This window comes from Vidua chalybeata, chromosome 22 (assembly GCF_026979565.1).
Source record: "Vidua chalybeata isolate OUT-0048 chromosome 22, bVidCha1 merged haplotype, whole genome shotgun sequence".
In the NCBI taxonomy this organism is placed as follows: Eukaryota; Metazoa; Chordata; class Aves; order Passeriformes; family Viduidae; genus Vidua; species Vidua chalybeata.
This window is the reverse complement of record NC_071551.1, coordinates 4,761,242-4,773,413: the sequence shown is the minus strand read 5'-3', so window position 1 is coordinate 4,773,413 and position 12,172 is coordinate 4,761,242. Positions and strand designations below refer to the sequence as shown.

Sequence of the window (12,172 nt, the reverse complement as noted above, 5' to 3'; positions counted from 1 at the left end):
ACTGTGTCAGAAGCTTTGTTTTTACTGCAGATCTCCAGGACCATCGACCTCGGATCCAGGAGGAATTTGAGCTGGGAAACAAAACAGGGAAGGACTGTCTGGAGCTGGATTAGTGGATTCTGGTGGAGAGGTCATTGTGGGATAATGTCACGCCTCCAAAGCCATACAAGTCCCCTCTTGGAGCACTGGATGTCTCCTGAGTTTACCCACCCAACTCCTTATGCACTGAGCTTCTCCAAAGAGAGGTGTCTCTTATGAGAATTGGGAAATTGGCCTTTAAACCCTGTTCTGTCTCTCAGGAGCCACCAGAGTGTCACAACCCACTGGGCCAGTGGAACATGGCTCAAGCTGGCCCTGGTGCAGGATGGAAAGCCAGCCCTGGCTCCCATAAGCAGAGCAGAACGATCAGCTCTGGTCTCACACGTTTCTGACCTATTTTTCAAACTCCAGAATAAACTAATGTGCTGGCTCAGAGGAATCCTATAGGAAAGCTAAAAATATCTCTAATGAAAACCATCTCTCCTAGACTGATCCTTCAGGTGATCACAGTGCCCTCCACAACCTCCAGAGCTTTGGAAGCAGGAGGGCCTGGAAAGCAGCTGCCAGCAGAAGTCTCTGCTTGTAACACACCTCTGAATCCCAAGGCAAGTTGGGTCCTTGCTCTTGTACATTAGTGAAAACAAATATTTGGCTCAGGACAAAAAAAAAAGCGAAAAAATATGTATTTTCATTTTTTTCTGCACACCCTTCCCAGAAAAAAAAAAAAAAAAAAAGCTTTGACTCAGAGCTGACGATCACTCTCATTCCAAATGTTAAAATAACTCAGCTTCTCATTTTATGCCTCTAATTAGCTAAACAACATTTGGGGGAATAAAAGCAGCTTGACAGGGTCAAGATTTTGCCATACAAAACATAAGGCTGGAGCAAGAACTCGGGGTTTATGTTAGTTGTGCTGGCATTTTTTCTTTTAATCCATTTGGAAGGAAACAACAGAAATACTTAACGTTCCTGAAAAGCTCTGGGTCAGAGTTACACTACTCAAGCTCTAGCAGAGATGGGTGGTCATTTAAAAATATTCCAATATATTTAAGTGTTTAATAACATATATTCAAAAATAGCCATAAATAATGTGCTGGTTGGAGTGCCTTTTTTTAAAATAAAAAAGAAAACAAGTCAAACAATGCTGATGCCTGCCAAAACATTCCTTCATCTGGGAAAAGCACTGGGCCAACATGGAACAAGCCAATGCATCTTATGTCTAAAATAACCTCCCAGGATGCAGTTATTTGGATGAATTTGAAGTTTAAATAACGGCCTCCTTGCAAAGTCCTACAACTGAAAAAAAAATCGAAATTTCGAGATTTCAGGAGAGAGAGCCCATGTGAGGCTGGGTCTCCTCAGCTGGCTCCTCGCAGTCACAGCCAGCAGACCTCGCTGCTGGCCTTGTTTTAATTACTGCTCGGGGTTTTTATTCTGTTTACAGAACCGCTCTAAAAATATTTCCATTCCCAGATGCTCTGCCGAGCTTAACATTTCTGTGACAAGGCTGCCAAGCCCAGTGTCATCCTGTACATCACACAGGTTTTTGTAATTACAGCTCAGACAGATTTTCCACAGATGATATTTCAGTGTCTGAGAGAGGGAGGTTCCTTCCAGCCCCGCTGTCTGAGGGGAGTGCAGTGCTGCTGGAAGATGCTGCTCCCAGGTTCTGACCCTCTCAGGCCTGGGAAATGGATGAAGAGGGATGTAAAGGAGGTTTTTGCTGCTGACTGCACCTGGGAAGTGGATCTGTGCAGCAGCAGCCTAACACAGGAGCTGATTTAATACCTGATCTCTGCACCCTCCAGCTGTCCTTCTGACTTTTCCTCTCTCTTCTCACTTCTCCTCTTTCCTCTCTCTCACCTTTCCTTCAGAGATTTGCCACCAGAAGCAGCGAGTCGATACCCTGAGGGTGACTGTGAGCAGCTGTAACTAGAACTGAGCAGGATGTTCCTTCTGCAGCATCACACAAACCCCCAGCAATTCTAAGAAAAGGCTGAAAAATGTGTGACTGGGCAAAGAAAAAGTCAAATTCCCTAAAATGTGCGAGCTGTCTGCAAAATGAAAAGCCCCACCAAGCACACGTGGTCCCTGCACACACAGTTCAAGCTCACACAAACCTCCTGACATGGTCCTTCTGTTCATTATATCACCCCTATCACTGAGATTTCTTCATTTGAAGTTCTCCTAATATAAACAGGGATCCATAATGTAATCCCAAACTGATTTACCCTAACCTCAGACAACTTCCAGAAACATGTTGTGTGTTAATCCAGACCATCTCCCCGCTCCTCAGGCCAACAAAAGCAATTGGCTCCCATTAAACCCCTTTGCCTCAGCCTGGCCTGCATCCCTCTGCTGAAACAGTGAAGGACCTGGAGATGTCAGCTTCCTGCCTCCTGCCCATGTGGTTCTGATAAAGAAAGAGGTAATTTCAGGACGCCCAAGGCCTCTCTTTGTTCTGTTTCAGTCCTTTTCTCCCTCTCTCAGCAGCGATTTGGACAAAGACACAACAAAAGGATCCTGCACAACGGAGCTGCAGAGCACCAGCTGAGAGCTGGACACAGGAAAGGGGTTTTAAGCCATTTTTGTGCCCTCCTGAGTCACAGCCCCAGGTACCAGCTAACCCTGGAAAGCTGCCTCGGCCACGCCGGCGCGTTGTGGGGGATTTGTGGATTGCCGATCCATCATCGGAGCCTTTGTGGGTTTTGTGGGGACCAGAAAGCATTTAAAGAATGAGGTCCGTGATTTGACAGCCCTTAATGAGAAACTTGACTGCAAAGGCCCCTTTCTGTACCCAGAACGCTCTCGCTGGGGCTGTCAGGAGCTTCCTACTGCCCAAATTTGTGTCTGTCACAGCGTGGAGCTGCAAGCTTTCCTCAGCAGAAGGACAAGGATGGATGGATGGATGGATGGATGGATGGATGGATGGATGGATGGATGGATGGATGGATGGATGGGTGCTCACTGTCTCCAGTTCCCTTCATTCCTGGCCTATTCCCTATATCTAGTGGCAATATTTTGTATTTTAACAGCACAGAATCTCCATAGAAAATGAGAGGACATCCCAAATTGAAGAGAAAAACAGCTTTGAGCTCAGAACTGACCACAAGGCAACCTGGTGTCTGTGGGTACAACAGGACAGCCACAAACACCAGCAGAGGAGGCACCTCTGAGCCTGTGCTCTGTTCTGAGCTTTTCTAAGGAAAATATGTTCCACCCCTCCCCACAACTGGTTCAATGGGTTAGTACAGAGTTCTGTGAAGGTGTGACATATACACATAGACAGGCAAAAATATGTAAAGAGAAAAAGCCACCAGTCCTGAAATGAGCAAGCCCCATTTTAGATCCTGCTCTGTTGATATTTTAGAAACATTATTAGATAATTATGCAGTGAGAGGTTTTTGTTTGCCCTGCCTGGTCTGCTTTGCTTTCCTGGGTGCTCTGGATCCCAGGGATACCAGCACCACAAACTCACTGCAGATCCTGCAGGCTCCGCTCCCCAGAGCTCTGGGAGCTGCCCCACTCACTCCTATGGATCAGATTTCATGAACAGAGACCTGTCCCTTTTGGCAGATGAATTCCAGCACTGCACATTATGGCTAATATTTGCTCACGAGTTCAATGCAAAGCAGGTTTGCAGCGCTGGGCAGGGGCAGCAGGAGCGGGGCAGCCCTGCCTGCCTGGACCCTCAGCTACCCCAGCAGGGAAGCCTGGAGAGTGAAAAAAAAACGATGAAAATTCCTCTTAAAGAAGAGATTCCTCCCTCTAGAGATCCATTTTAGGCTTTCCCTGAAAACAGTTCCACCTTCTGGGGCTGGGGCTGGCACTCCTGATGTCAGCCTGTCCCACGTTTCATTCCGCAAGGCGCAGGCGGCTGCGGGATCACCACAAGAAAGGGAGCAACATATTCCAGAGGCAATTAGGAGATGACAGACCACAGCACACTTACATGTGAGCAGCAGCAGCTCGTCGCCCCAACACGAGTGTTGGAGCTCAGTGCTGGCTGCCAGGCTTGGCTTTTTTGTCCCTTATTTGCCATCTTTTTCCTTCTGGACTTTCCCAGCGAAATATGGGGATCTTGCACCTTGAATCTCACTTGTTTGGGTGTCATTATGTACTGGAGGCAGCTGTGGCCAGATGTGAGCCAGTGCAGAGCTGGGCACGGTGGGTACAGCTTCCCTGGATGGATTTTTCCTGCTCACATCACCATTCCCAACTGGAACACACAGGCAGACTCTGGAGCGTGACTGTGTTCCGAGAAAACTCTGAAAACACCATGGCCCAGGAATTCTTTCCACTTGCATGAAAATATCCCTCAAATAGTGGAAAAATGTGTCAAATGAAGCTGTGGGGGAGAAGTGGTTTAATTAAAACAGCCACAGATGGTGGAGGCAGACTCCAAGTTCCACTCTGAGCCTCCAGTTTGGGGCGGGCAAACAACATTTCAAGGAATTGGCCCCAAAATCAGCTGCAGGGCAAACCTGGTGCCTGGATGGTGATGTTTGGACAAGCACCATCCAAGAGAATGCACAACCAGCATCCCAGAGAAGGTTTTGGATTATTATGGCCACAGTTCCACACACAGCCACATTTACTGTCTCACCTGCTGCCCACAGCAATGCTGTGAAAATACTGAAATTTTGGGGAAATACTGAGGTCAAAATGAAGCCTGACTTGAAATTCCTCATAATTTTATTTATGTAGCTGTTCTGAGAATGCCATATCTGATATATCCTGAATCAAAAGCAGAAGCACAAAAGCACTTGGGAGTTACTTCTCCTGAACCAGAATAAACTCAGGGACAGCAAAGCCGCCCCAGTTTTACGTGACCACAGGGAAGAGCAGCAAATATTTTGAACCCAGGGACAGAAACCGTGAGGGAAGACACAGGGACACAGAGGAACACACAGCCCATCAGCATTACCTCACATTCAGGGCACAGAGGATGAAGGGAGTGAGGAAATCAAGGTTTTCTGCACACTGCCATGGATTTGCTGGCTGCAAAGGGAGATTGCCACGGGATTTCCAGGGGAGCCTTACCGAGGCAGGTCCTGCCGTCCGTGTGCAGGCGGAAGCCGGGCTGGCACTCGCAGTAGAAGGAGCCCAGGGTGTTCACACACCGGTGCTGGCAGCCCCCGTTGTGCACCTGGCACTCGTCAACATCTGCAAAAAACACAAGGGAAAAGTGGGCAAAAGCTCAGGAGAGTGGGCAGGAGGGCGTCTGAGCTCAGGAATATTTATCCTCTGCTGCCCGACTCCGGATCTGAGGAATGAAAGCAGAGGGAACAAGATTGGCCATTTTGTTATGTTCAGTCAGTCAAGCTATTTGTGAAATTCCAGGGGCAAACCTGCAATCAGTGAACAACCACAAAAACCCAGTTTGATTTGTCAGTCAGCACAAAACATCCTCACCTGATCACCTGCCCATGGTCAGGTCTCCCACTGACTCCAGGGTAATGGATTAATTCATAGTCAAAGCAAGGAAGTGTAAACTATGAAATTTTATGTTTCTGAGGAATTTTAAGGAAATTTTAAGTTTCCGAGGTGGATTTCTTCCTGTGCCATAATCAGAAACATGGAGATGATGTGGACAGAGCTGCACAGTTCCTTAATTCCTGCCATTTGTGGGTGTGCACAGCTGTGCACCTACACAGCCTTTCAGACTGGAAAGGATCAGAGAGGGGAACCAGATCCCACCCCACGAACAGCAAAGCACCCAACCAGCCATTCCCTTCCCCACGGAGAGAAAAACTTCAGCAGCTTTGGGTCTCTCCGTTTGGGTTTTTCTTTGGGTTTCTCTTTGCACTTTCTTCACCTCCAGCTCACCCAAGCCCCTCCCAGCAAGGACAGCCCTGAGCCGAGCTCAATTCCCATCTCTAAGAAGATAAAGAAACATTTCCTGAGTGAATCACGGGGCGGGGAGCCGGCCGTGTCCTCGCACGCCAGAGGTGCAGGAACGTGCCCAGCCCAGCCCCAGCAGTGCCCGGTGCCCCAGCCCAGCTCTGCTTCACCCACAGCTCCCACTGGGCAGGAAAAGGGCACCAAAGAAAATTTGCCCCGGCTGAGCCAAATTTTACGTTCATCAGGTTAATTGCCAAGAAAATCAGCCAGCAGCAAGGGAAGGTCTGGGTCAGGCATGGAACGGGAAGAGTGGGAAAGGCGACGCCTGTTTGAGTCTTCTGAGCTCGGCAGTGATGATACAAAATTACCCTTTTCTCAGAGCACTTTCCTTAGCAAGGCCTAAAACATTAAAACCGAAAGCTCAGAGGTCATAAAAACCCTTCCTGTCCCAGTGATTCCCAGGGAACCCCTGACCTTGTCTTGGGGTGTCCTGCTGCACTGGCCATGCTGGGCTCCTCCTGCACAGCTCCCACTGCAGCTGTGGTCTCCATTAACCCAGCACAATGCTCATTTCTCTAATGCCAGCCCTTTGCTTTATTCAGTGGACTGAGCCTTTTAGGAGGTTTTGGTATTTTCTTCCTGTTTTTTTCAAGACACTTAATACTGAAAGAAAGGAAAATGAATAGATTTTTGAGGTGAAACATAAGCTTTGAGTGATGCTCCATGAAGAGTGAGCCAAAGCCAAAGTGGCTTTTCAAGGGGAAAAATGTGATGGCATGAGTCTGAGATGCTGGTCAAAGCAACCTAATTCTGATTAAATCATTTTCCTCTGCACACACTTGGGATACTGCAGAGCCCTAGAGTCCCTGAGGCATGCCCTACTCGTCTCTGTGGGCAGGATTAGCTATTGATACACAGAACTGGCTCTATTCAGCTCAAGAACAGGAAAACTGGGGTTTGGGAAGGTCTTGTGTAGCATAATAAAGTTTCTTGGTCTGAATTTAAATTACTATTCCATTTCTTCCCTTCAACTCTAATCTGAAACTGTTGAGAATTCACTGTCCAAGAAACTTAGTGATGTGTTGAGTAAACTTCTTACTTTCACCCCATTACTCATGCTCAGTAATTTTACATCTCCTCTCTCCGTGTCTCCTCTTCCCCCTTTGTACTTTTCACCCTCTAAATCTCCGTGATTGCAGAGGGTTGTCCCCATCCCAACCCCCTCCTGGCCCGGGACAGCGGCTGTAGCTTCCCTGCCACCACCCCCACGTAACCCACCCCATCCCAGAGTCCCTCCTGGAGCCTCTCCGATCTCCTCTGCAGTACCAGGGGGATTTTGGGACACCCTGCACGATGGTGTGACCAAAACAAAACTGTCCCCAGGGGCAGCGAGGGGGCAGATCCACCGGCCAACCCTGGCAGCAGCAGCACCTCCAGGCGTGCCTGAGGCTCAAGCCAGTGAGTCAGCTGGGAATAGGGACTGGGAAGCAGCAGGAGCTGCCCCCAGGGCCAGGAGGAGCAGCTCTGTGAAGGGTCACGTTGCCCCTGGTGCAGGTCCTGGCAGCAGGACCCGGAGCCCTACGTGACACCGTGTGAGCTGCGGTTCGTGGCACGCCGGGGTTATTTTCCTACTGGAGAGCTGACAAAATCTGGTTGAAATTAATAATACCAAAGGAGAGAAAATGAGAAGCATACAGGCTTCTCTTCAGCTGACTCTGAACAAGCCAGAGCCGTGCCAGGACAGAGTTTGCCAAGCCCTGCTCTGCATGCACAGGGCAGTGGGTACCAGGCAAAGCCAACTGAGGCAGGAGCCCAACGCAGCAAGGGCTGGGGAGTGGGGCTTGGATCAGTGAGATAGCAGAGATATTTATCTCTGCTGTGTAAAGAAACTGCAGTTCATGTCTTCTGCAAGGAAGGCTCATCCCAGCCTCTTCCCTGAGCAGAAACAATCCCTGAAACCTCAGACACCTACGTGGAGTAACACAGGGAATACAGCAATCAAAGATAGGGAAGATGAACACAAAACCAAAAAAAAAAAAGGTTTGATTGGAGACGTATATGGACTAACACAATTCAAACACAGGGAAGGTGATCACAAACACACAAAAAAAAGGTTTAGTTAGACACCTACATGCACTAACACAGGTAATACAGCAATCAAACACAGGGAAGATGAACACAAACCCAAAAAAAAAGGTTTGGTTAGACACCTACATGCACTAACACAGGTAATACAGCAATCAAACACAGGGAAGGTGAACACAAACCCCAAAAAAAGGGGCACAGAGTGAGGAGATTGCTTTGGCTGGCTGCACTCCCTGAACGCACACAGGTCCTTCCAGAAGGAATACTGATTCATCTCCAACAAGAGCTACATGTCAGGGGGAAGAAAGTGGCAACAGCAGCTCTGCAAAGTATTAAATATTTGCTAGGGAGGCAGTTTATCTCCTTGCAGGGCTGAGGAGGAGGTGATGGATCCCAGCTGGAAGCACAGGCAGGAGAACACTGCGGAGGTTCTCTCTGTCTGGCAGAGCAGCAGTGCCAGGCTTTAATCCCTGCAGCAATTAGCCTGGATTACAGAGCAGGGCTGCAGGGAAAAGGTTAATTAAAATCCATCCAGATGAGCATGTGTGGGATTTAGTGACTCTATCTTTCCAGTACCAGTTTGTTGAAGATAATTCAGCAATTTCAAGGAGTAAAAAGACTGGATGGAGAGGACCCAACAGTTCCTGCTCCTGGGCAGGGGAGCACAGCCATCCCACACTATGGACACAGATTAGAATGAAAAAACCCTCTGCATTCCTTCATTTCTTGCATGTGTCACACAGTCCCAACAGGAATAACCTGAGGAATTCGGATGCCCTGTTATTCCACACTCCCTGTGTGCAGACATGGCAAGGTCCAGCAGTGCAAGGAGGCCATGGGAGAGGACAATGCTTCATCTCCTCTCTGCTAGCCTGGAAGTTTTTTCCTCCTCTAGGCTGAGGAAGGATGGCTGGGAAGGAAAAAGCCATTTGGGGCAGTCAGAGCACCTCCACACCCTCAGTTTTCATCTCATCCTAAACCAGGCATTTGAGAAAGCACTTAGAGAGCTGCAGTGAGCTATTGAGGCCAGAATTCCATCCTCTGCAGGTGGGAGATGCCCAGAGCTTTCCCACACCACCTGTGCCATCCCCAGCAGCAGATTCCAAAGGAACTCAGGAATGGATGCATCGACTTTAGAACAATCTGCTGCAGTGAAAACTCTGCTTTGCCTCAGTCCCTGGCTTTGTCCTCAGCTCACCTTTTCCTGCCCCCGAGCAGTGGGGCTGGAAGAGTGGCCCAGCTCCCACTTGTGCTCCCGTGTGCCTCGGGATGGGGCTGTAATTAGGAATTACTCAGCGCGGAGCAGAGGTGCACGCAGCAACAAGCACCTGGACTTGCTCTGGGCTTGCTGCTGCTCTCACCCTCTCCAACCTTCTCTCATCACTGATTTACCCTGTTCCCTGTGCAGGCTGTCACTCTGAGTGAAAGATCTCCCTGTGGATTCCCAGACACGGACCTGGGAATGGAAGCGCCGGGTGGAAATGCAGGTCGCTGTTGAAGGAGCCAATGGAACACGATCAAACAACAGCTCTGCTGGTTTCTGGCTGCTTTAGAGGTTCACAGAGAGGATATCACAGCACCAGGCCCACGTCACTGTGCTGATGGATGTGAGTCCCCAGCAGAGCACAAAGCTCCTCCTGTAGGGGCGGCTGTGTAAGGACACAAACCCAGCGCTGCCATCGGCCCCTGCAGCGACACCGGGCCCCAGCAGAGCCCTGTCTGCACACACGGGGCACATCAAGGCACCCAGACCTCAGTGAGAGCCACGCCGGTACTGCACAAAGCACCTCCTCCCTCTCCTGGCGCGCACAAAGCTGCCGGTGATGCGCACACAGCAGAGCTTTGTGCCTTGTGGCAGCTGCCGGCTGAGGGGACACGGCTGTGGGGACGGGTGTGCTGGCTGGGCAGATGGGAACTGCAGGGAAGCCAGCACAAAGACCCTAAAAATCACACCAAGACAACATCTGGGACTCTAAAAGCGCACCAAGGGAACTCCTCTTACCTGTCAAAGAGAAGCTCAGGCAGTGAAGGAGAAATGAACCAAATTAAGCAAACCTGCAGTGATACCAGTTTAGGGTGAGAAAACCCCCTCAGCTGTGCAGCCCCAGAGGTACCTCACAGCAGGGATAAAGCCAAGCCTGCACAGAGCTACCTGTCCATGGAGCTGAGAGGAGCAGAAACAGGTTCAGGATCTGAGGAACTCTGCGTTAGGGAAGGTTGGATCCAGCACAAAGCTGGATCTCAGGAGCTTGTCTTGGAGAGTTACTTTGAGCCAACACAGTTGGATGGAGACAGCAAACACGATCTGAGTTTGAGACAAACATCTGATCTATAAATAACAAAGCAGCGACTCGCCCCTTTCCGAAGGTCTGGCACATCTCACAACCGTTCTGATATCACTTTATAACTGAGTGCTTGGGGCATTTATTTATTAGCATTATCCCAGGATGAGATAATGCATTCCTTGATGTCTACATTACGCCCAAGCATCCCAAGTCCTTAGTGACCTTCACATATTCTCTATTATTTCCTAAATCCCCACAAGCTTTTCCTGCCGTGGAGGCAGCTGAGCACACACAGAGAAGGAAGGGGAGGTGCAGTGGCAGAACTCACACCTGGCTCTGAGAGCCACCACCCCACGTGAGCCACGTGCCAGGGGAGCACCAAGGGCTCCATCCCTCCACCTGCTCCATGGGAAGTCTGGCCAAGCGCTTCCCACGCTGCAGCAGGCTGGGAATTGGCTTCCAAAAGACACTGAGGCTGAATGTTCCAGTGCAGTGATCCCTGACACGGCTCCTCTGCCTGCATCCCCCAGCCGTGCCCAGCTCCCGGCTCCGGCCGCTGCTGCCAGAGGATTCCCCTTGCACAAAACCCAACCCCAAATAACACCGAGCCCTGTCCTGTGGGAGAATCTGCTGAGCAGCACTCGCACAGCCCCAGCAAACACACAGCCTCACCGGCAGAGAAAGGCACCATTTTCTCCTGTTAAAAACGTATCCAATCTCACTTTTTGCCCTGGATTGGGGCGAGATCCTTTGGAGCTGAGGAAAAAACGAATCTACAGCCCCTAGCAGAATGCATGCATTTGGCTTTTTAAGGAATGTCGCACAGGAGCTATCTTTAACCCAGCTGGACAGCAACAGATGTGAAGAAACTCCTGTTTCTCTCCCCCTCGGCCAGAACTGATTTTTCAGAGTAAGAAATGCACTGAAGAATAACAATAACAATAGTAACAATAATAATAACAATAATAACAACAATAATAATAAAAATATAATAATAATGATAATAATAATAATAATAATAATAATAATAATAATGTAAAAATAAATACAATAATACAAAGCACAGGCACAAATACCGTATGTACAGCCAGGTCACCAGTCTGTCACTTGGGTGGCCGCCAGCCTGGGACCTCCATCGGCAGCTGAGGGATCCAGGGACAAGCCCCTCGAGGCAGAGCCCTGCAGGGAGCCCCAGCCCGGCTACACAGAATCCGCCGAGAGCCTGGTTCTGAAGGGACCTTCCCAGGCCACCCACGTACCTGGCCGCAGGTCGGGGTACCCCGCTCGCCCCAGGTAGCAGGGGTAGCAGCTCCTCCACAGGTAGCGGTAGTGCTCGCCGGAGGAGCCCGGGATGCCGCCCAGGCAGCCCAGGCACCACAGCAGCGCCCAGGGCCGGCCCATGAGCACGGCACGGAGCGGGACAGAACCGGGCTGGAACGGGACGGGGCAGGGACGGAGCAGATGGAGCGGGACGGGGCAGGGACGGAGCAGATGGAGCGGGACGGGGCAGGGTGGGAGCAGAGGTGGAGCGGGACGGGGCAGGGATGGAGCGGGACGGGGTCGGGATGGAGCGGAGATGGAGCGGGACGGGGTCGGGATAGAGCGGAGGTGGAGCGGGACGGGGCAGGGATAGAGCGGGACGGGGCAGGGATGGAGCGGGACGGGGTCGGGATAGAGCGGAGGTGGAGCGGGACGGGGTCGGGATGGAGCGGAGATGGAGCGAGACGAGGCAGGGATAGAGCGGGACGGGGCAGGGATGGAGCGGGACGAGGCAGGGATGGAGCGGAGATGGAGCGGAACGCGGCAGGGATGGAGCGGGACGGGGTCGGGATGGAGCGGAGGTGGAGCGAGACGAGGTCGGGATGGAGCGGGACGGGGCAGGGACGGAGCGGAGGTGGAGCGGGACGAGGCAGGGATGG

At 50.7% G+C, this 12,172-nt stretch overlaps 1 protein-coding gene across 1 annotated transcript in view; it reads right to left on the bottom strand.

Moving 5' to 3' along the window:
- The window catches only part of MEGF6 (multiple EGF like domains 6), a 40,187-nt gene extending 28,533 nt beyond the window's left edge, over positions 1-11,654 (bottom strand). The window contains exons 1-2 of the mRNA XM_053963197.1: positions 11,513-11,654; positions 5,083-5,205 (exon numbers count right to left, since the gene is read on the bottom strand). Coding sequence (XP_053819172.1) covers positions 5,083-5,205; positions 11,513-11,654 — 265 coding nt within the window. The remainder of the gene's footprint in view (positions 1-5,082; positions 5,206-11,512) is intronic.
- Between the last annotated feature and the right edge of the window lie 518 nt (positions 11,655-12,172).